Below are 21559 nucleotides of genomic sequence, written 5' to 3' on the forward strand. Positions count from 1 at the left end.
CTGTGGAGATTAACGGAAAGAGGCGTGAAAGGGTAAAAAGAAGATATGTGTATAAAAATGCGATAAATACTAATATAATCGCGGTATATTAGAAAATCCGGTTTGTTTGGGGCACGTGTGATGTTATAGAAACCGCTGGATTTTAAATTGACTTTCAGTGGGGAGTAATTATTTCTTGAACTTAAACAACGAAAACGAAAAATGTCATTAGTAGGTTTTTCTAGTATTTTTGTAGAAGACTCTCTAAGAATTCACTTCAGATTAAAGCAGCAATTTGCGGTGCCGGTGGTGGTATTGGACAACCACTCTCACTCTTAACCGGTAAGCTATAAGTTCACTAGGATATCCAATTGACTCTCTACAGCTCAAAACCCACACATTGGTGAAGTCGCTCTCTTCGATGTCGCACCATCCGTCTACGGTGTCGGTATAATTATAACATAACAGCACTCTACTAACAGACTAACAGGTAGCAGCTGACTTGTCACACTTGGACGGTACAGCCGTCGTAAACGGATACACCAAGGACAACGATGGTTTGAAGCAAGCACTCACTGGTGCAAAGATCGTCATCATCCCAGCCGGTGTACCACGTAAGCCAGGTATGACCAGAGACGACTTGTTCAAGATCAACGCATCCATCTGTCGTGACCTCGCTACTGGTATCGCTGATTACGCTCCTGACGCAATCATCGGTGTTGTCTCAAACCCAGTAAACTCTACCGTTCCTGTCTTCGTTGAGACATTAAAGTCTAAGGGTGTCTTCGATCCAAAGAAGGTCTTCGGTGTTACTACCCTCGATATCGTTAGAGCTAGCAAGTTCGTCGCTGAAGTCGTTGGAAAGCCAAACCAAGCTCCTCAATACAAGATTCCAGTCGTTGGTGGTCACTCAGGAAAGACTATTATACCACTCATCAGTCAATCTAAGCCAGCTGTAGACATTCAAGGTGAGACTCTCGACAAGCTCATCAACAGAATTCAGTTCGGTGGTGATGAAGTTGTCAAGGCAAAGGATGGTGCTGGTTCAGCTACCCTCTCAATGGCCTACGCAGGTGCTAAATTCCTCAATGCCGTCCTTGACGCTGTCTACGGTGGTAAACCATCTGTCATCCAATCATACGTTTACCTCCCTGAATTACAAGGTGGTGACTCTATCAAGAATGAAATCGGCAAGGAATTGGCTTACTTCTCTGTCTCTGTTCAACTTGGTAAGCAAGGTATCGAAAAGGTTCTCCCACTTGGTCAACTCAACGACTACGAGAAGCGTCTCCTCCAAGACGCTCTCCCAGAATTAGACCAATCTATCGTTAAGGGTGTTGGTTTCGGAAAGAGCCAATTGTAAATTTAAATGTGTAAACGATGTTACGAAGTATTAGCATGAATGTTACTTTCAGTGATAATGTTTTTAATGTACAAATTCAGAACGCTCTACCTAGTGTATATTAAGGTATCTCTACAAACGTTCAAAATCCATGTGATTCTACTTGATAGCTTTTGAAATCTCTACTATTATTATCATTCTTCTCACTTATCAAGTGTCTCTCTACGAATGGGTTTATAAACATTCCCTCTTCGTCATATGTCTTTATCACATCCAAGTATTTATTCAAGAGAGGGTATTTTTCACCAACTTCCTGAGGTGTCTGTGTTGAATGCTTCGCCCAATGAGCTCTACCGTTGTATTTTCTAAGTATATCTTCAAACTTTCTAAACGTTTTCCTATATCTCACTTTACAATTGTATGGTTTGTACTTTATCACACCAATCCATAGGTAGTGAGACTCTTGACCGTATGGTGTGATTTTGTTCGCAGGTGATAAGAATATATCATCAGATTTTGCGACACGTATTTCCAAAGGGAAATCAACATCATTCTCATATTTGAGCCATTCGTTGAGTTCCAAAAGACATTTATATCCTTTACTTAAAGGCACGGACCATTCTGTTGTATATTGTAATAATCCGCAATCCATGTTGAACACATTGAAACTTTTGTCAACCCTCTGCGAGTAACTTCCGAAAAGGTATCTCCAAGCGAGATTGCTTATAAGTGGGGCGATCATTGGTATGTATTTCTTAACTAAAAGGAGTGGTTGGAGCACCAAACTGAATAGAAAGCCACCGAGAGTATTCCCAGTTGAGAAGACATCTGAGAATGATTTGTATGATTGAGATAATGATATACCGTTAGCTTGTGGAACCCAGAATGCTTTCACAAATGGTGCTGTATACCATCTTTCTAACCATTCAGCTTCACTGCTCATGTAATCATCGAAACTGAGCGGCATGACAATCTCGTGCAAGTTGAATTTCTCATCAACTGATAGTGTAATTGTTAGGATAACACCTGTAGCACCTAAAGAGCATAAAGTTGCGTTGAATAGATCATTATGTGATGTATCTGAACATTCAACGATATCACCATTAGATAACAATAAACTGAGTGACCGGACATAACTGGACATGGATCGGTATTGTATTCCCGAACCGTGTGTGGCAGTTGCGAGGCAACCTGCTATAGTTTGATCTGATATAGATCCTAAAATTGGCATTGCTAGGTTATTTTCCTCAAGTTTCTCGTTTATTTCTCTCAGAAGTGTACCAGAATAAACAGTTACTTGACGGTTAGTGGTGTCTACCTATGAAAACGTTAAAAGGTGTATATTAGTTTATATAAATCTGTCATACATTGATAACACCAGCTAGTTTATGCATCCTTATCATCCACTCATCCGAACAACTCAGATCGCTGGGAGAGTGCCAAACACCGACTGGTTTGACTCTGATTTGTTGTCTAAACGCTGCTTCTATAATGTATTCTACGTCTTCTATAATATTCGGTTGAAATATTCGTTGAGGTGTCGCCACAAAGGTCTTAGCCCAGTTTTCTATTGAACCATTAGAAATTGATAATCCGTCGATCCTATTGTTTAGTTCTTCTACTGGAATATTAGACAACCTTCCCATTCTTCTATAATAGCAGCTAAGAAAGAAGAGAAGACAAAAATGTGAAATAAAATATTATATTGCGTGATTGCTAATAAGCTGCATTGCTTTTATAGTAATATATATAATGAAATAATTCATGCGTTTCTCTCTATTCAAATGTCATCATGCGTGAGTGAATTAGAATGTCTTATCTGTACGTAATTTGAGCATCTTACCAGCGAAACATAAAAACAAAGAAAACACAAGGAAGTTGTCTCCTTATAATTTATTCCTAAAGATAGTACTAGCAGAGTTGAAGCAATCTCATGGATATATCAGCTATGGACATAGGTTTAAAGCAGCTGCGCGTTCTTGGACAACGAGATTGCAATTGACTCAAAGGGAGTATGGTGAGAACGTGAAAGTACGTAAAGACATTCTCCAAACTAAGGCATTCGAGAATGCGCAGAGGGATTTGAATGATATTCTATATGAATTAAGACAATCAATTGAAATTTCCGCACAGCTAGAAGAACAAGCTGGCGATAATTTTGACATTGACGTGCCAAGAGCTAACAGTGATTACAATAGACACATGCAAACTACCCTAGCGAAGCTGAAAGATGAACAGCCTGATACACCATACCAGGCGAGGTTCAAATACGCGGCCTCACTCTGGCAGGACAAGAAGAAGGTCCACAAAAAGGCGGTCAAAGATGCGAGACCATTATACACTAATGAGGCAATAGCTAATAAACCAACAGACGAAGATTTATTGTTGGAAAATCAACAACCATCGTCTTCTACCCACGAAGGAAGATTACCGATGAGTTATTTCACAAATGACATCCTAAATGATGATATTTTCAATGGCATAGCAGATAATATATCTATACCGACAGTAAATTATTTTGATACCAACTTTAATGAATTTTTCTAAGACAAACGCGTCTTATCAATATCTAAATGAGAGTAAAAATAAACGAATGGCGTACATTCAGTCATTGGAAGTGGGATGGCTGTGACGTTGAAGACTTATGTGGTATTTGCCAGAACTACTTAGATAATAGCTGTCCAAATTGCAGTCTACCCGGTGATGACTGTCCATTGAGTTAGTAGGAGTTATAGGAGATCTATTGAGATAAACTAACAATAAGTTAGTATGGGGAAAGTGTAATCATACCTTCCACATGCATTGTATACTCAAATGGCTCTCCTTGGAGTCCTCAAAAGGACAGTGTCCTATGGATAGACAGCAATGGGGTAGGTAATACTAACTTTACACTACAAACTTTAATATCTTCTGTAGAAACTCAATGAAGATCTACTATACCATCTTGTGCACCAACCGCCATCATGTCGACGACGACGACGACGTCAGACGATAAATCTTTTAAATCTGCTAAATCTACGTATAATAATTATTTATTAAATTTTAATTTTAATTCAAAATATGTCAAAACGTCGGTAGAAGAGCTCGTTGACATCCCCACATTATCAAAATCTATAGAGAAGAGCGTAGAGAAGAGAAGATTGCGTAATTTAAACCGCAAAAATCATAATAAAGGCGCTATTGAATTCCGTAACTTGGATAGTCCGTTATCTTCGAGCTTGGAATCTGAGAAACTTATACCTATACATACCAGACAACGTACTCAATCAGATAGTGTATCTAATAACAGCTTAATATACAAATTAAACCATATCAAACCTATATCAACTGAAGACTTGATGTTTAGAATCAAGCCAAAGTCAGTATCAACAGATGACATTATATACTCCAGTTTGAAGTCTGAATCAGTCGATGTTAAAGACAACAATAGCGTCGACTTCAGACATGATATACTTTACAAAGCTATCAACGCAAGTTTCGGTGATGAGAACACGCCAACCAATAAATCCAAGTCAAACTTCCTCAACACTGATCCATTTAATGGTAATAGCAGTAGTTCTAGGTGTGTTTTGACACTATTATTTGGTTACAGCCCACTTACTCTCTTTAGACATCGTCATGCAAGTACTACAAGTACGAGAACACCACAGATGACACGCAGGAAAAGCTCTCTCTCATTATCTAGGCCGAAACCGACCATTTCAGTTGACGTTAATCACGTTAACCATATAGATTTCCCTATTGGAACAGGGTCAGCTGTGGACGTAAAGCCAATAACATTAAACCCATTACCTGTATCAAATAACACAACGGCATACCAAAAACGTACTTCAACAATACGTAAATCACTTTCAACACCACTTCTATCCGAGCAAGATAACAATGTCTTGGAGTCACCACCACTACCTATACTATCTAGACAACTCTCAAAGAAGACGAGTCATTCTTCAATACCAAATTTGAAATCTTCAACTATAGAAAGACGGAATAAACCACCCGCTTTAGAATTATACCAATCTACACATAAAGAAGTTGACAATAAATTGAAAGGTCGTCAAGAGCATCATCGTCAGGATTACAATCTACTCTCACCAGATACTAATAAATCGACTCATAATTCGTCTGCAACTCAAGGTCAAATGCAGTTGTCGCAAGGTATGAATTCAAATTCATGGGCGACTGGTATATCATCGGAAACTTATTTCGCCAGACCATCACAAGCGAATCAAATCATGAATGGTTTACGCAATAAACTGTCAAACCTTCCAAAATTAACCAGAATGAGAGCTGAAACTTTGCCATCACCTAGCCCGACGACACCGAATAGCTTTGATCCAGTTTACGCCAATGGCGTTGGTGTAGCTGTATATGGTTACGGTGGTGGATTTGGTAATGGTGGCTATGGATATAACAAATCAGCTGGCGGAAGCTCAAAGTCTCCTAATAGACTCAAACAGCGACCATCTTCTTCACCTACTTTCCCAACTAATAGCAATAGCAGTTATTCAGTTGCGAGACTGAAAGGTATGTTAGAACAACATGTCGCACAGGAAAGGAATATGTGGCATACAATAGCATCAAACACGACAACTAATTAATTTTTTTTTTTCTTTTTTGTTTCAACTAATAGGATATCTAATACTTTGTACATCAAAATCATTTTATTACAACATTTTTAACCTTGTAATCTCTAACTTTTGATAAAATTGGATCACTGAATGAAGGGGAATTTTCGATAATTAGGGTTTTTAATCTGGGTAAATTGGACAAAAATAATGTAACAATAAAATCTTCGTCCGTGTTTTGACAATTTGAGATACTTAAATGGGTAACTTTCGATAGAAATATATAGTTCTCTTTGTGAAATTGAAAAATTGAATCTTTTATTGAAATACTATCAAGCTGTTCAGTTTTTGACATTTTAAAGAACAGATCTAGATTAACCACATTCGTGAACTCAAGTTGTGTTAATTTTGGTAGAATTAATTTACTTTTTAAATAACGATTCTCATCAAAGTACTTAATAACGAGGCTGTCCATAAAGAAGTTACTATTATCCATCTTTAGGTGCACCAACTGAGGACAGTTTACTAGAAAACTCAATGACATCTCCGATCTATCTGAGAATTGTGAAGATTTTCCATCAACATCAAAACCATGTAAGTCTATAGATTTAGCGAAAGATGAAACCAAGCATTCAGGATCACCTTTCAATCTCCAATTTTTGAGTATTAAATTCCCTTCGAATAAACTCAAATGACTAATTTCTGTTTCACGTTTACCGACGATTTTAGAATAATTGTTAAGTATTAAATCCTTAGCGTTCAAATTCAGAACACTTTCAGTTATCGTCATTAAAAATCCTTTCTTTTCGCTGTTAAATGGACCACCGTGGTAATTTACTACTACAGTTTCGAACGGTTTTGATTGATTTTTATCTATAGCATTAAAGAAGAAATCCCGGAGAAAATTCCGATTGTATTGATGTACATCAATCTCAATTGATCTTATGTATGCACATCTCTCTATATGACGGCTTAGCCGCCGTTTTATTATTTCCATCTGAGTCTCTGTGTAATTTGCAGTTAAGAAATCTCTATCTGATAGACTAAACTTGTTCTTATATACGTAATTTGTTGAAATCGCGATGAACCACGCTTTATTGACTAATCGAAGCTCTTTTGCACTAAGAACTCCTCTCTCATCGTGACAAAGGTGGTCGAATAGTAGTTCTATTATCTCATTGGGTAGTATGCTCAGTGGATCCTTGTATGGTCTATATAGTATAGGAACCTAATAGAGGTTAAGCAGTGTCTATGGAAAACGCCACGACCAACATCATAATTGTCTATATTTAAAATTCCGTCATTTACTAGTTTTCGTGTACTACTCCGCGTTCTCATCCGCTAATTTATCGCGATAAGAGAGAATAATGTGGGTCTAAATGACTAAATGACTAAATTTCGATAAAAAAAAAATTAATTAGAAGTTTAGATATGCTAATTAGATAGTAAGTTTATAATTGATTCCTTTTTCCCTTGCTCTCCAACAACGTGCAAAGCTATAGCATCTCTTTCGTAAACTAAACAATATTCTTGCTTGTAATTCATAAAGTGTATTATATACTTGAACACAACGAAGCGTACTCTACCAATGTTCTTACTAAGACCATTCAAGAAATCATTCAATTGTTTGAATCGTATGTCATCCCATACGTTACTTTCGCCCTCGAACACCCTAATCGAGATAACAATATTGATGAGCTTAGGGCAATGTGTTGTCAACATACCCACGAACTCCACCATATGTGTGAAAATTCTAACACCGAGATGTAAACTACGTAAACGTGGCATGTAGGTCAATAGACGCGTAATATCATTTACATAATCGAACTGTATAGCCAATTCCTGGAGATTCCAAAATAAAGGCAATAATTTAAGTGTTCTTTGTATGTATTCAGAGGTTTTTGCTGGACAGTTGTTTCTATTACCCAAAAAGTGTATTCTGATTGACCTATGCTGATGTCTTAACGTTTGTTTATAATGTTATATAACAAACATACTTCGTATAATCTACTTTAGAGGATTCAGCTAGAATTTTAAAGTTATCAAGAAACCTTTTTAGGTTTTGATAATACACCTTTTGTTCATTAATTTTCACTTTCGTTGGCGCATGTGGCCCAACTATAGCATCTCGGTACGCTCTACCTAGAGCCCAAAGCTTTCTGCAAGTTTGTGATAATTCCGGCTCATAAAACATTACTCTGCTGAGAATATCATCAGGCAATTTCATTATACCTACGTTCATTTTGAAAACCTTTATCAAATAATGGTGGACGTCATAACTAAACAAACAAACAATTTTCAAATAAAAAGTATAAAATGAAGAGGTTTACAATTTAATGCCATCCTCCACCTGGATATCCACCGTGGTTGCCTGGATATCCATGATGGCCACCATATGGAGGCTGTTGAGGGTATCCACCATATGGGGATTGCATTGGAGGTGGTGGGCTATACATACCAGGACCAGGGCCACTTCCATAGCCAGTGCCAGGCATTTGTGCACTTGGCATTCCATATGGCATCGGAGGAGCATATCCACCTGGACCAGGGCCAGGACCACCAAAACCTGGACTAGGAATTGATGCAGTTTCTGGGTATGGTCTGTAAGGCGTGTGGCGACCAGGTGGTGTTGGTGGCTTGGATACTTGTCTGCCGTAACCACCAGCTACATCGGCCATAGGAAATCCTGGTCCGCCAGAGTGGGACTGGTATGGTGAGTGTGAAGGTGGTGCATGTGAAGGTGTATGACTTTGGTATGGAGAATGCGAAGACGCATGTGATTGATGTGACTGGTATGGAGAATGTGAAGGTGGTGCATGAGAAGGCGCATGAGATTGATATGGCGAATGTGATGCTTGGCTTTGCGGTGGTCGACTATGCATTGGCGACGGAGGTGGCCTAGAATCAATATCACTCTTTTTGTTCCCTCCTAGTCCTAAGTTAGCCATCGAGTCCATGATAGATGACTTTCCAGTGTCATCTTGGCGTGCATTAGTGTTATCTAAACCCCATAATCCGCCGCTGGTTAATGCATTCACACCTTGCTGACCTTCAAGTGTGGGGTCATTAACGGTATGGACATGTGAGTGCACCTTGTTGGATTGCTTTCTACAGGACTCCTTAGACAATCCATGTTCTATTTGATCAATTTTTGGACCTTGTGCCTTGACCCACTATTTAAGGTGTCAGAAATATCATTAACTCGCTTGTCACTAACCTTTCTCATGAATTCACCCATTTCAGTTTGAATTTTGCTGCGACCCTCATCGGCAAAGTACGGATGATGGATACATTGAAGTATATCATCAATAATCCTATCTGGATTGTCGTTATTGCCCCATGCCTCTACAATGAGTTTGGTGGAGTGCACAAGGATAATTCTAGCAAGATTACCACAAGGATTGTTAAGCAAATGATCGAAATGATCTTTTGAAAGACCACTATGAGTAGGATCTGAGCAATTTGGATCATTGTATACTTCCAATTGATCTTGTCTTGTGAGGATTTCTTTTGAACCCTTACCGATTGTCTCCTTTGCTTGCATAACCAATGGAGCCATAAATGGTTCTAAAGTAGAGTAAATGAAGACAGCGACTGAGTTGGAAATCTTCTCCACTAACGCATTCAACCCAGGTATTTTGTCAATTGTTGCCTCAATTGTTTTTGAGATTCTGTCACGGAATGAAAGGATCTTCCAAAGTGTTGCATGTAACTCCTGTGGGGACATTTGTTCAGGTGCGCGAGAAGATGATCTCAAATGGCTAAGATCTTCAAAATCCCTATTAAGAGAACCAGATCCATTTCCACCACCTAAAGATCTGCTCTTTGGGAGCTTTGAAGTGTATCCATCGAGTTGGAATATCAAATCACGAAGATTGTCGATCGCTGAATTGCCACCACCTCCCGGACCTTCACGTGACTTTGCTGTTGCACGCTTGACCTCATCATTGAGATCGTTTACTGAGGCAGAGGAAAGGTGATCACCAGCTTCACCGAGGACACTAGCCATGAAATCCATACCACCAAAGGATCCTGTGACAATAGGTGGAACGTGCTCGCCATTTGGAGCGCGTATTCTAACGTTATCACCAACGTGGGGGAACACATTTCTATGTCCAAGCTTGTAGAGGTATACTTCAGCGAAGTTAGAGTGCGCTGGGAAATCCTCTAAGGTGTGCATAGCACAGCCAAGCAATCTAAGAGCTTCGTGCTCGTCCGAACTATTCTTTGAACTTTTGTATCTTCTACCATATTCAATACATTCACGAATACGACGACGGACTAACGCCGTTGAAGTTTCGCAGACGCGCTCGTTTGCGATATAATTCTTCATTCCAGTATGTGGGTCGATATCTAATTCATGAGGGTCTACGGGTGGACGAAGTCTGCGATCATATCGCCTTGCATCCTCGCCTTCTGCGTATCCCTTTGGGTTGTCGATGTGCTCTGTAGGGAGATAAACACCAATCCTTTCTTCTGTGACTTCGAACTCGTCGGTTGCATAACCGAATGCAAGGAAAGACAAAACCATAACGACATTGAGGATTGTTTGTTTGTCTACTTTAGAGAGTGCAGCGGTATCGAATGCTTGTGAGTAATCACGTAACTTAGAACTGTGTTAGAAGATATATCTAGAAATCCTTATTAACTAACCCAATTCTAAGTAGTTTATCAGAAACAACGTCAGAGAAGACATTAGAACTCACACCACTATATCAATTATTAAGAAAGAGCACTAGGAAATTACTATAGTACCCACAAATAAACCCTTTTAATATCTAAAGACGAGAATTTAGACCTCGTGACAGCCGCTAGCAATCCACCGCCAGCTTTCTTGTAGAGGTCTCCGATGGAATCCGTGATATCACCTTTAAGGGTTTAATTCTGTGTTTACTGCCAAGTAGAATAGCTTACCATGTCTAAAAGCTTTTCCTTCTACGTTAGCATAGGATGGGCTACAGGTCTCGTGAGATATTTTCAAGCTGTACAAGATATACGGACATATTACCAGCACCAAATGCTTGTACGGAAGGTGCGATTAGCATCAATATTAAAATTATTAGAATTGCGTATTTAGATATCATGTTCAAATGATAAGGAATGATTGAGGCGATGAGGCCAAGACGTGAAAGTGAAAATTGTCAATAAAAAGTAGTCTAATTGGTTAATATAAAGTATTTAAGAACTTCATAATATATTGATTATACTTCCCATCACAGAATTAACCAGAGAATTGTCATTGTGCGCTGAAAAATGAGACAAACAAACGGCGTGGGGAGACACTTTATCTTTACAAGTATCAGCACAATAATTGAGCGTTAAAATCAAATTCGAAGTTACATTCATTATTAATTCACTGTTAGAGTGCCTTCTTGAAGAAATCTGTCAGACGCTCGTATGCTTCCTTGTAAATTTCTTTAGCCTCTTCGTCTTTGAGGTTTGCTAAGTGTTTGTGTTAGATTAAAACATTGGTACATTTTCGTTACTTACATCTTGCTGCAGCGAAGCCGTGAATTGACTTCTCGGATTTGAAATGTTGATATGCGTTCTTCTCTTTAAATTCATTGGAGCTTAGAATTTTGATGACCTTGTCAACCTCTGCACCGTCTTCATCTTTAGATGGGAAGAAACCAATTGGTGTTTTCACTTTTTCAACTACTCCGGCATCAAGCATAGCTGGATGAAGTACAGCAACAGCGTCAAATAGTTTGATATCCTGAGTAGATGCATTCAAAGCAATAGCTGCACCCCAACAATATCCAACAAGTCCCAATTTGCTGTGCTTCTGGCGTAATTCGTTTGAAAGATTAAGCAACTCTGGGATACGAGCTGATGGGGATGCGATAGTAGCAAAGAAATCACCCAATTCTTTCTTATCTTTATCGTTGCTTGGTGGGAATTTCTCGAGTGGGAATGGTTTGCCTGAATGTCTGTGAGATCGTTCAACTTAAACAAAGGAAGACATACCTCGGAAGAAATCAGGAAGAACAACACGGTAGCCCTTATCAGCCAGAATATCGGCGCCTTGAAGAGTTTGGTTAAAATAACCAAAGATATCGTAGATGCCCAGAAGGACCGTGTGAGCATCAGAAGGACCTGTTACGTAAGCCTTTTCAAAATGGCCAACTTTCTCATATGTTCCTTTTGGTTTGTAGTTTGTTTGATCAATAACTGGTGGGATAGAACAGCAGGCAGATGACATAGTGATGGTTGTCGTTTCCAGAGAAGGTGAGTGGATAACTCAAGAGAAGATGTCGTCATCGACGGGTTTCAGAATAACTGAGACAGTCTATAGTTCGATGAATAGATACCTCAGAAATAAGGGATAATAATTTGTGGGTATTGGAGCAGCCGAGTAATGGATATACTACAATTGTGCTAGATAAGATGTTAGAATCTCGGTTACAATTGAGAATTTAGTTTATTTTTTTCGTATTTATAAATAGAACAAAAATTCTTTATCAAATAATTTGTTTAATTTACATTCCTTTGCTGAATAAGGTTTGCGCTTTAGCTCCCAATTCATTTACGCGAACTTTAAGAAAAACCAAAACATGTCGGCAATTGAGAGGCTTTCTGTACCACAGCAGAAGCTGCACAAGCATGACAGCTCTAGCACTCTTAATCTTCCTCTCCATGACTCAGTCGAAGTCCAAGAGGGTGAATTCCATGAGCCAACTCAGGAGGAAGGCAGCAAATCTAATCTAATAGTAGATACTACCGAGGCTAATAGAGCGTATACTGCTTCCCCTAGTGGTACATACCCTGAAAGAAGAGGTTCAAATATGGACAGTCCAATTGGAAGAGACGGGAAGGGCGGCGTCGAAGATGTTGGTCTATTTCAAGGACAGTATTATCCTAGCTACATGCATGCTGTGAGAAATACCAAGAAAGGACCTTCTGGACGTACTATCATTCTCTGTCTTGATGGTACTGGCGATCAGTTTGACGGCGATAACTCCAACGTTGTCCGTTTCTTCAGGTGCTTAAAAAAAGATGAGCCGTCTAAGCAGCTTGTTTACTACCAAGCTGGTTTGGGTACTTATGTTCGTTGATATTCTAAGTCAACAAAATGAGACAATTCTGATTTCATGTTTAGGTAACCACACGCTCTGCTAATCCTATTACGACAAAACTCAGTGAGATCGGTGATATGACAATCGGTAGGCTGAAGCATTACCTTTAAATAACATAGTTGACAGAATTGTAGGTTCTGGTTTAGGACATCATATTGTGAGACAATCCATTAAACAAATCACTCATTTAACCGGCAAATTTAGCGCGATGCATATGCATTTTTAATGGAAAACTATACGCAAGGTGACAAAATCTGTATGGTTGGCTTTTCAAGAGGTGCATACAGTGCTCGTGGGTTGGCAGGTATGCTTCAGAAGGTGAGACTACAGTATTTACAAATAAGCCGCTCTAATAAATCCTAGGTTGGTCTTCTTCCAAAAGGTAACCGCGAACAAATCCCATTTGCATACCGGATGTACAAGGACAATTCAGATGATGGATGGAAAATGAGCTCTCTCTTTAAAGAAACATTCTCAATAAAAGTAAATATCCACTGGATAGGTGCATGGGACTCTGTTTCCTCTATTGGTTTCATTCCACGCGATTTACCATTCCACAAATCAAACAACGCCGTCAAGCAATTCTGCCATGCTGTCGCATTAGATGAACACAGAGCTAAGTTTAAGGCTGGGCACTGGGTGCGCTCAGAAGAAATGGAAGTTCGTGAGGGTCTTCTACAACGCCGTAAAGAGAAGCTCAGGCCAACTTTCGGTGATATCAATGAAGTCGAAGAAGAAGATATCGCACATGAAACACACGACACAGAGGAAGATTCAAAGAAAGCTGTCGAGAGAAAGCGCAAAGAAATCATGAAGACTATCAGACAACTTCGTAAACACACCCAAAAATCTAAGGGTGAAGATGATAGCAGTGTCGATGCATTCAACCCTGAAATCCAAGCTCAGTTTGAGATGCTCTTCGAACTCCAAGATAAGGAGGATCTATCAGAAACTAAAGTCAAGGAAGTCTTTTTCATGGGTTGTCATGCAGATGTCGGCGGTGGAGCTGTACCAAATGATACCAGACACTCTTTGGCACGCATTCCTCTCAGATGGATGCTCAGACAGGCTTTCAAGTGTGACACAGGTCTTCTTTTCCAGACTGACTTACTCGACTACTATGGTCTTGATCTCAAGACTCTCTATCCGTTCGTCACTCGTCGCCCACCAGCTGTAGAAAATCCACCAGAGGGCTACCCAGAGCTACCAACTCAGGACAACCCTCGCAGAACATTTTCAGAAGCTCAAGAGGATTACTATGACTCGTAAGTGAACATCAGTGATACAAGGAAGCCCTAACAAAACAATAGGTTATGTCCTCATCACGACTATCTTAATTTATCCAAAGGCTGGTGGATCCTGGAACTCTGGCCTCTTCGTGAGATATACCAAGACGAGAAGGGCAAATACCGTAAGAGACTTGCGCCAAATTTAGGTCACCACAGAACAATCAGAGGCACAAATACCAAATTCCATCGCTCAGTTGCGATTCGCCAGAAGCGTATCGGATATGATATCAAAGCACGCATGGTTGACTCGCCAACATCTCATTGGGTTGGGTAAATACCCTTCGCTGATAATATAATACCACACACGTTGCCGTACACGTTGCTATACAAGTTACAATACTATTCACATAATATACTCGTTCATTTTTGTCACTCATTTAATTTAATTTGACATTTTATTTCGACTTAACGAACACTTTACTTGCCGACAAGGTTGTTATTAGTATGTACATCTATACTACATGAGGTCAGGTCATGTTAAGCTTATCTCCTATCGGAAGTTTTCAGGACTTCCATGTGGATACTTCCGAAAGTACAGAGCAGCGAAAATGACATGTTATAGGCAAGTGCTCGACGGGTGTATATCTATATATTTATTGCATAATTTATACGAAATATTCGTTTTTATGTGGGGGATGAGCTGAGTAACCCAATGCTAATATCAGTATAAATGAAATGCGGACGATCTATATCACCTAATAGATACCTGGCGATTTATTTAGCTAATAGTTGTCTAGATTTCTACAGTTACGCCAAGGCGTAACTAACGATGCTATACTACAATAGCGAGCCATCGAAATTAGATTGATGGAATGTTTAGTAGATACGTAAGCTTGTAAAATTTAAGACATTAAATTAGTCTCTTCCTTTGCATTCAAGCACTGTGGCGATAAAGATGAATATTTTCACGCGATTACCTCAGAATATGGACAAACAACGATAGCGCGATTCCACAGCAAATTAAGAACAATATTAGAGTGTACTCATGTATTTTTAAAATTATCGTTCATTTTTTAATTCAAATGCGTGCGATCATACGCCCCTTAATCCAAAAAGGTGGAGCTGACAGCTGTAACAACTGTACTCTAACAACCAACGGGTTTCATTTTTCTGAAGAAAAATCGCCCAAAATTTCATCAAAGGAGAAACTCAATTATAATATTACCAAAAAAGGCAATCTAGTCCGGCGATTAGCAATTGTTCCTAAAGATTGAGTGATCGTTATATAACTTTTGATAACGAAAGTCTTCTTTATAAAAAACAAGAAAATTACTGGGATGGTACAAATAGATACAGAGACCCAAAATCAATTCTCTAATTCCGATAAAATGGCCCCTTCTGATATAGAGAAAAAAGACATCGAATTGGCTAAGAAGCTATCGGATTCTGATAGTCAATTAGACGACGGTTCAATCAAAGAGAAATCATTGACTTGGCCTCAAGCATCATTCCTACTATTGCTTGAGTATGTTTCATAACTACATCATTTTTCTATTCTAACAAGTCGGAAGGTATATAGTCATAGCATTGCTAGCCCTTCCATCTTCTTGGGCTACACTAGGATACGGTGGTGGTACAATCGCTACTATCGTCTTGGGTATCGTCGCTGGATATACGCAACATGTCTTATGGCGTTTCTGTTTGAAATTCCCAGAAGTGCGGGATATCCTTGATGTAGCAGTTATTTTAGCTGGTGGGGGTACGTTCACATTACATCTTAAAGTAGTATCCTTATCTAATGTCATCATAGGTAAATGGGGGCGCATTGCATGGTTCTGTGCATTCGTTGGATTAGTTCTCAACAATGTCGCTATTATGGGCTTACATGTCGTTCAATTTAGTGTCAGTGTGAACACACTCTCTGAAGGTGCGAAATGCACACAAGTTTTCGCCGTTTGCGGTACACTCCTTATGTTTATTCTCTCTCTCATGAGAGAGCTTAAGCAGATGAGTTTAATGGGAGCTATAGCTTCCAGTACTATGCTTCTCTGTATTGTTTTGGCAATGATTTTCGCTGGCGTACAAGGCTTACCTGCAAACCATTCAGGTGGTCCAATAATCTTGAAACCATGGGATGAAGAAGGTGGCGTTGAAGGTCTGATAGCGGGTAACAACGCGGCTTTAAATATCGCATATACGTACATTGGACACATTTTGATTCCTTCGTTCGTCGCTGACATGAAAAACCCAAAAGATTTCGATAAGGCTATCTATGTTTCCATCATCGCAGAAATTATCTTGTTTAGTTTGGCAGGTGGTATCATTTACTCCCAAATCGGCGCCACGGATATGACAAGTCCGGCATACGGCTCTCTGCAACCACATTTCAAGAAAGCTATTGCGGCCTTTGTTCTGCCAACTGTAGTCATCGTTGGTGGTGTATACTGCTTGGTCACAGCTAAGACAGTATTTGCACGTGTTTTTGATTTCAACTCAGTGCATAGAAGAAGCCACACCGTTAAAGGATGGTCAGCATGGATTGGAATAATCACTGTTTTATGGATTTTGGCTTATATTATCGGACAAGCCATTCCATTCTTCAATGATCTGATTTCTTTGATCAGGTGAGTTAGCAAAATACCGGCGGCGGACTGTCTCAGCTGACTTCTCTCAGTTCGCTATTTGATTCTTGGTTTGGATTTATTTTCTGGGGTGTAGGATATTTCTTCATTTACCGTGGAAAGTCATTTAGCCGATGGGGAATCGTAGAGGGTCCTCTTAATATTCTCATGATCATAGCGGGTTTCGTGTTGCTTGGATTGGGTACATACACCTCAGTTGAATCCATCCGCGAGTCCTATGCATCTGGATCTATAAAATCACCTTTCTCTTGCGTAAATAATGGTTATTAGAGACATTTTCATCTTTTCGTAAACGCGATTAGATATTAGACATTTATTTAATTCGGTACTTTCATATCTAATTTCACTTGTATTTTATTTAATAGACTATCATCACATATCATTTTAAAAAGTCGTTTCTATATGGGTTACAAAATTTTACATAACATACTTGAAATCGTAATGAGCGTCTCCTGTAACGCCTTGCCTGTCCATCTCATCTTTCTCTTCCTCAGTGAGATTGGCCTTTATTTTATTTTGCCTTGACCACCAGGCGAACTCTACGAAATACATAAAGCAAGCCAAGGCCATAAACGCCAGACTAACAGCGTGTCCAACTTTGTTGGTGTTGTATATTTGACCACTAATAATACCGCCTATGTTTCCAATTGATTGGTTCATTCCCATACCTGTACTACGCTTTGTAACACCACTTGAGTTAGAATTCCACATTGTCACTGTTAAAGGTTCAATTTAGTTTGCGTTATAATTGATCACCTACGGTTTAGACCGACCGTTACGTATATACCGGTTCCAACTAAGAAACATGCAAAGTACTCCGCACCAACGACATCAGTTACGCCTAAAAGAATAGCGTATCCAGTGATAGTAATCAAACTTGCAACTACAAGCATCGGAATACGATGGTGGTACCTATCTGCTACCATTGCGCAAGCTACATAGACAATAGCTGCCCATCCGTAATTTGCAGCAGACAAGAGATTAGCTCTTGTCGTATCAAATCCCATACCCTTGATGATCAGAACCAAGAAAACACTGTAACCAAAAAGACATGTATCAGCTCCAAGTTGAGCCAAACATGAGAAGTAAATTGCTGGATCCTTGAACAACTTTTTGACCTCTGTCTTGTAGTCACCCATATGGAGGTATGCTTTCTCTTTCGCTTGACGTACTTTCATCAGGTATTTCTCCCTGTCGTTGAGGTACCAAGCTGTCTCGGGTGACTCGGCCATGATGAAGTAAAGAGCTATACCCCATACCATTGTAATAATTCCTTCAACTACGTAAAGCCACTGCCATCCTACTAATCCGCCAGCGTTCAATTTGAGTAAACCTGACGCAATTAAACCACCAAAAGCAGACGAAATGGCAGCAGCAACGAAGAGCATTGCGGTTCGGAAACTGATTTCGGATCTTCTGTAGAACAGTGTGATGTAAATTGCCAAACATGGAAACAAACCAGCTTCAAATGCACCCAATACTATACGAAGGGCTACTAATGTAGCGAAATTTTTCTGGAATCCACTACCAATGACAACTGCGCCCCAACATACCATAATGGTAGCCATCATAGGTCTGATTGGTATCTTCTTCATTAATGATGACATTGGACTTTCAAGAAGAACATAGAGAACGTAGAAAACGGACGTCGCTACGTTAATACCATTGCTGGGCAAGTTAAGATCCTCGGACATACCAGCCGAGGCAGCATTACCTATATTGGAGCGGTCTAGAAAGGAAAGAAAGTATGAGAAACCCAAAACTGGACAAATGAATAAGTCAAGTTTTCTCAACAATGAGGCCTCTTCTTTTGGATCTATGAGGACATTTGCGAGATCCTCTTCATTATCATTAATGTTTAATGATTCCACAATTATGGAATTGTCTTTCTCTTTCTCGTCGTTCATTTCTAAGTGGATGATATAAATCGCGTAAGATAAGAGTAACTGATAACGGAATTTTCTTGATAACGAAGTTGCTGATAGGAAATCCGACAACTGATTATACCTCGCTTAGAGAGTTCATTAAAGTGTCAGGGTGCAGCAGGTGAAAGGACATCTGATCCAATGCACGTCATCGGTTGATTTTTATTTCATAAGTGATGCACTGATATCGCTTATCACTTCTTTACAACATACCCCCATTTAGATAAGAAATGTCAATAGCAGATAGATCAATTAGCGTTTCCGCAGATCGCGGCGGTACTTTCACTGATTTGCTGGCGAAGTACACCAAAGACGGTAAGCAAGAGGAACTCGTCATTAAATTGTGTAGGTTCTCAATTATATTCTCGTTGTAGACTTATAGATTATCCTAAGTATCACAGGATCCTGGTAATTACAGTGATGCTCCTACAGAGGGTATACGAAGAGTCCTTGAGATAGTCACGGGAGAGACAATCCCTAGAGGACAGAAAGTACCTTCAAAGAAACTAGCGAATATTAGACTCTCTACTACGGTAGCTACAAATGCATTGCTGGAACGTAAAGGTGAAGAACATGCACTGTTAATCACAAAGGGCTTTAAGGTGCGTTATCTTCATTTATCATAGAGTGCAACAGTAACAAGGAAATAGGATCTTCTCGAAATCGGCAACCAATCGCGTCCTCGTATCTTTGATTTGGCGATAAAAAGACCATCCACACTCTACTCCGATGTAATTGAGATTGACGAGAGAGTTACTCTAGTAGGATATACATCAGATCCTAATGGTATTGAAAATGCTGTCCAATTTGACGAAACTGGGAACATCATACGAGGATACCGAGGTGAAGGTTGGGACGGCCAAGGTGACGCAGAAGGGCCGGGTGAGGTCGTTATGGGTATATCAGGAGAGGCTGTTCGTATCTTGCAGAAACCAGGTCAGTTTCCTGTTTAATAAGGTGAAAATTGACTTAATTGTCATAGATTTGAAACAAATCCGCCGTGACCTTCAAGAAGTTTACAATAAAGGTGTTCGTTCACTTGCAATTGTATTCGTACATTCGTACACATACCCAGAGCACGAGAAGCAAGTCGCAGAGGTTGCAAAAGAGATTGGTTTCAAGCATGTTTCAGCATCATCACAGCTGTTATCGATGATTAAGATGGTTCCTAGAGGTGTCAGTGCAACTGCAGATGCATACCTTACACCAGTATTGTCTGACTATATCAATGGCTTTTTCCAGGGCTTTGATGATGCCATTGGAGATGGAAGTGGTCAAGATGGCGGTTGTAGAGTTGAATTCATGGGTTCTGACGGTGGTCTACTCGACCTCCGTAACTTTTCTGGGTTAAAGGCGATCCTTTCTGGTCCAGCAGGAGGTAAGAGGTGCTTTTAAACGCTTCGATAAGCTCATATAATCAGGTGTTGTCGGATATGCGCTCACAGCCTGGGATGACAAGTCCAAAATCCCAGCAATAGGTCTTGACATTGGTGGTACATCGACCGATGTCAGTAGATTCGCAGGTTCTTACGAAACGGTTTATGAAACAACCACAGCGGGTGTGTCGATTCAATCACCCCAGTTGGATATCAACACTGTCGCTGTATGTGCTTCTTGCTTTTAAAATAACGCTCTAACTAGTTATAGGCTGGTGGTGGCTCTTGTTTGACGTTCAGAGATGGGCTGTTCCACGTTGGACCACACTCGGCCGGTGCACACCCTGGTCCTGCATGCTACAAGAAGGGTGGACCACTCGCGGTAACAGACGCGAACTTGTTCCTTGGTAGACTCGTTCCATCGAGATTTCCAAAAGTATTCGGTCCTAATGAGAACGAACCTATTGATCCAACTGCATCTGAGAATGCATTCAAGGAACTCGAGAAGAAGATTAAATCTGAGACTAAGACAGACTTAGATCTTGATGCCATAGTTTATGGATATCTCAAAATCGCAAATGAGACAATGGCTAGGCCAATCCGTACACTTACAGAAGCAAAAGGACATGCCACCTGGAGCCATATTCTCGCAGCCTTCGGTGGGGCTGGTGGTCAATCTGCTGGTGAGTATAACCCCATATTTGATGCTAATCTAACACGCGAACAGCTGAAATTGCACAGATTCTCAAGATTTCTAAGGTTATCATTCATAAATATTCCTCAATTCTGTCGGCCTTTGGTTTATCACTAGCCAACAGGACATTTGAAAAGCAAGTTCCTTCTTCCAAGCTCTGGTCGAAGGAATCACAGCCTGAATTCTCGAAGAAGCTGGATGAACTTTCTAAAGTTGTTCAAGAAGAGCTCAAAGTGCAAGGTTTCCATAACGACAGAATTATTCTCGAGCGCTATCTCAATATGCGTTTCGATGGTAGTGATACTGCGCTCATGATAACTGCTAACAATGATAACGGATTCGCTGATGCATTTAAGGAAAGGTATTTCGACGAGTTCGGTTTCCTACTCGAATCTGAAATTGTCGTGGATGATATCAAAGTAAAAGGCATTGGAAAGACCTACGATGAACTCGGACAGTCTGCTCTCCAAGAATATTCACAGATTACACCTCGTAAACTCACCAAGGAGGATGCAACAAGTAGACAGTCATGTTACTTTGAAATCCAAAATGTTGGACAAAGGGTTGATACTCCAGTTTTCACATTAGATAAGCTTTCTGTGGGAGACGCCATCGATGGACCAGCCATTGTCATCGATGATACTCAGACTATCATCGTTCTCCCTGATTGGACTGCCACCGCAACTTCACAATGTCTATTCCTTGAATGTGAAAAATTGAAGCAATAAAGA

The 21559-nt window shown here is 39.9% G+C and overlaps 12 protein-coding genes across 12 annotated transcripts; 7 read left to right on the forward strand and 5 right to left on the reverse strand.

Moving 5' to 3' along the window:
- Positions 1-183: 183 nt before the first annotated feature.
- On the forward strand, positions 184-1404 carry WALSEDRAFT_31908 (malate dehydrogenase). Its single transcript, XM_006957336.1, has 4 exons — positions 184-210; positions 261-321; positions 365-423; positions 470-1404. Exons 1-4 carry the CDS (start codon positions 202-204, stop codon positions 1340-1342), a joined length of 1002 nt encoding a protein of 333 aa, XP_006957398.1. The 5' UTR covers positions 184-201; the 3' UTR covers positions 1343-1404.
- A 59-nt stretch (positions 1405-1463) lies between these two features.
- WALSEDRAFT_16718 (L-gulonolactone/D-arabinono-1,4-lactone oxidase) lies at positions 1464-2967 on the reverse strand (the record flags this gene model as incomplete). Its single annotated transcript, XM_006957106.1, has 2 exons — positions 1464-2639; positions 2689-2967. The coding sequence occupies 2 exons, from the start codon at positions 2965-2967 to the stop codon at positions 1464-1466; spliced, it is 1455 nt and encodes a 484-aa protein (XP_006957168.1).
- Positions 2968-3105: 138 nt separating this feature from the next.
- On the forward strand, positions 3106-3868 carry WALSEDRAFT_68171 (hypothetical protein; the record flags this gene model as incomplete). Its single annotated transcript, XM_006957337.1, has 2 exons — positions 3106-3117; positions 3227-3868. The coding sequence occupies 2 exons, from the start codon at positions 3106-3108 to the stop codon at positions 3866-3868; spliced, it is 654 nt and encodes a 217-aa protein (XP_006957399.1).
- A 26-nt stretch (positions 3869-3894) lies between these two features.
- On the forward strand, positions 3895-4418 carry WALSEDRAFT_36824 (RING/U-box; the record flags this gene model as incomplete). Its single annotated transcript, XM_006957338.1, has 3 exons — positions 3895-4039; positions 4090-4191; positions 4238-4418. 3 exons carry the CDS (start codon positions 3895-3897, stop codon positions 4246-4248), a joined length of 258 nt encoding a protein of 85 aa, XP_006957400.1. The 3' UTR covers positions 4249-4418.
- WALSEDRAFT_56878 (hypothetical protein) lies at positions 3994-5904 on the forward strand (the record flags this gene model as incomplete). Its single annotated transcript, XM_006957339.1, has 4 exons — positions 3994-4039; positions 4090-4191; positions 4238-4883; positions 4932-5904. Coding segments are annotated over exons 3-4 (1572 nt in total), but the record flags the coding sequence as incomplete, so codon positions are not given.
- A 58-nt stretch (positions 5905-5962) lies between these two features.
- Positions 5963-8140, reverse strand: WALSEDRAFT_68174 (hypothetical protein). Its single transcript, XM_006957340.1, has 4 exons — positions 7884-8140; positions 7468-7834; positions 6325-7114; positions 5963-6277 (listed from the first exon to the last, which is right to left on the reverse strand). The coding sequence occupies exons 1-4, from the start codon at positions 8126-8128 to the stop codon at positions 6261-6263; spliced, it is 1419 nt and encodes a 472-aa protein (XP_006957402.1). The 5' UTR covers positions 8129-8140; the 3' UTR covers positions 5963-6260.
- A 46-nt stretch (positions 8141-8186) lies between these two features.
- On the reverse strand, positions 8187-10951 carry WALSEDRAFT_36827 (Het-C-domain-containing protein). Its single transcript, XM_006957341.1, has 5 exons — positions 10888-10951; positions 10801-10841; positions 10646-10754; positions 9104-10493; positions 8187-9059 (listed from the first exon to the last, which is right to left on the reverse strand). Exons 1-5 carry the CDS (start codon positions 10929-10931, stop codon positions 8220-8222), a joined length of 2424 nt encoding a protein of 807 aa, XP_006957403.1. The 5' UTR covers positions 10932-10951; the 3' UTR covers positions 8187-8219.
- Positions 10952-11245: 294 nt separating this feature from the next.
- WALSEDRAFT_63376 (alpha/beta-hydrolase) lies at positions 11246-12088 on the reverse strand (the record flags this gene model as incomplete). The annotated part of the gene is made up of 3 exons (XM_006957342.1): positions 11246-11328; positions 11377-11808; positions 11854-12088. The coding sequence occupies 3 exons, from the start codon at positions 12086-12088 to the stop codon at positions 11246-11248; spliced, it is 750 nt and encodes a 249-aa protein (XP_006957404.1).
- A 315-nt stretch (positions 12089-12403) lies between these two features.
- Positions 12404-14632, forward strand: WALSEDRAFT_31909 (hypothetical protein). The gene is made up of 6 exons (XM_006957343.1): positions 12404-12932; positions 12986-13049; positions 13097-13119; positions 13167-13280; positions 13326-14227; positions 14273-14632. The coding sequence occupies exons 1-6, from the start codon at positions 12441-12443 to the stop codon at positions 14523-14525; spliced, it is 1848 nt and encodes a 615-aa protein (XP_006957405.1). The 5' UTR covers positions 12404-12440; the 3' UTR covers positions 14526-14632.
- Positions 14633-15539: 907 nt separating this feature from the next.
- On the forward strand, positions 15540-17219 carry WALSEDRAFT_59916 (hypothetical protein). The gene is made up of 4 exons (XM_006957344.1): positions 15540-15716; positions 15763-15950; positions 16002-16815; positions 16866-17219. The coding sequence occupies exons 1-4, from the start codon at positions 15580-15582 to the stop codon at positions 17101-17103; spliced, it is 1377 nt and encodes a 458-aa protein (XP_006957406.1). The 5' UTR covers positions 15540-15579; the 3' UTR covers positions 17104-17219.
- Positions 17217-19341, reverse strand: WALSEDRAFT_59917 (MFS general substrate transporter). The gene is made up of 2 exons (XM_006957345.1): positions 17594-19341; positions 17217-17549 (listed from the first exon to the last, which is right to left on the reverse strand). The coding sequence occupies exons 1-2, from the start codon at positions 18738-18740 to the stop codon at positions 17251-17253; spliced, it is 1446 nt and encodes a 481-aa protein (XP_006957407.1). The 5' UTR covers positions 18741-19341; the 3' UTR covers positions 17217-17250.
- On the forward strand, positions 18989-21556 carry WALSEDRAFT_16551 (hypothetical protein; the record flags this gene model as incomplete). The annotated part of the gene is made up of 7 exons (XM_006957103.1): positions 18989-19103; positions 19152-19360; positions 19409-19694; positions 19741-20136; positions 20180-20361; positions 20406-20817; positions 20862-21556. The coding sequence occupies 7 exons, from the start codon at positions 18989-18991 to the stop codon at positions 21554-21556; spliced, it is 2295 nt and encodes a 764-aa protein (XP_006957165.1).
- Between the last annotated feature and the right edge of the window lie 3 nt (positions 21557-21559).

The sequence above is a fragment of the Wallemia mellicola genome (assembly GCF_000263375.1).
Source record: "Wallemia mellicola CBS 633.66 unplaced genomic scaffold WALSEscaffold_5, whole genome shotgun sequence".
NCBI lineage: Eukaryota > Fungi > Basidiomycota > Wallemiomycetes > Wallemiales > Wallemiaceae > Wallemia > Wallemia mellicola.

Coding starts and splice junctions, on each gene's coding strand:
- WALSEDRAFT_31908 (XM_006957336.1), top strand. Junction 322..364: donor ACCACTCTCACTCTTAACCG/GTAAGCTATAAG, acceptor GACTCTCTACAG/CTCAAAACCCACACATTGGT. Junction 424..469: donor TCGCACCATCCGTCTACGGT/GTCGGTATAATT, acceptor ACAGACTAACAG/GTAGCAGCTGACTTGTCACA.
- WALSEDRAFT_68174 (XM_006957340.1), bottom strand. CDS start 8,128: ATGAACGTAGGTATAATGAAATTGCCTGATGATATTCTCAGCAGAGTA. Junction 7,835..7,883: donor TCTAAAGTAGATTATACGAA/GTATGTTTGTTA, acceptor ACATCAGCATAG/GTCAATCAGAATACACTTTT. Junction 7,115..7,467: donor TTAGTAAGAACATTGGTAGA/GTACGCTTCGTT, acceptor AACCTCTATTAG/GTTCCTATACTATATAGACC.
- WALSEDRAFT_36827 (XM_006957341.1), bottom strand. CDS start 10,931: ATGCTAATCGCACCTTCCGTACAAGCATTTGGTGCTGGTAATAT. Junction 10,755..10,800: donor AGGAAAAGCTTTTAGACATG/GTAAGCTATTCT, acceptor AAACCCTTAAAG/GTGATATCACGGATTCCATC. Junction 9,060..9,103: donor TGGGTGAATTCATGAGAAAG/GTTAGTGACAAG, acceptor CACCTTAAATAG/TGGGTCAAGGCACAAGGTCC.
- WALSEDRAFT_31909 (XM_006957343.1), top strand. CDS start 12,441: ATGTCGGCAATTGAGAGGCTTTCTGTACCACAGCAGAAGCTGCACAAG. Junction 13,120..13,166: donor CTGGTTTAGGACATCATATT/GTGAGACAATCC, acceptor CGGCAAATTTAG/CGCGATGCATATGCATTTTT. Junction 14,228..14,272: donor CAAGAGGATTACTATGACTC/GTAAGTGAACAT, acceptor ACAAAACAATAG/GTTATGTCCTCATCACGACT.
- WALSEDRAFT_59916 (XM_006957344.1), top strand. CDS start 15,580: ATGGCCCCTTCTGATATAGAGAAAAAAGACATCGAATTGGCTAAGAAG. Junction 15,717..15,762: donor TCATTCCTACTATTGCTTGA/GTATGTTTCATA, acceptor ACAAGTCGGAAG/GTATATAGTCATAGCATTGC. Junction 15,951..16,001: donor AGTTATTTTAGCTGGTGGGG/GTACGTTCACAT, acceptor ATGTCATCATAG/GTAAATGGGGGCGCATTGCA.
- WALSEDRAFT_59917 (XM_006957345.1), bottom strand. CDS start 18,740: ATGAACGACGAGAAAGAGAAAGACAATTCCATAATTGTGGAATCATTA. Junction 17,550..17,593: donor CGTAACGGTCGGTCTAAACC/GTAGGTGATCAA, acceptor AACCTTTAACAG/TGACAATGTGGAATTCTAAC.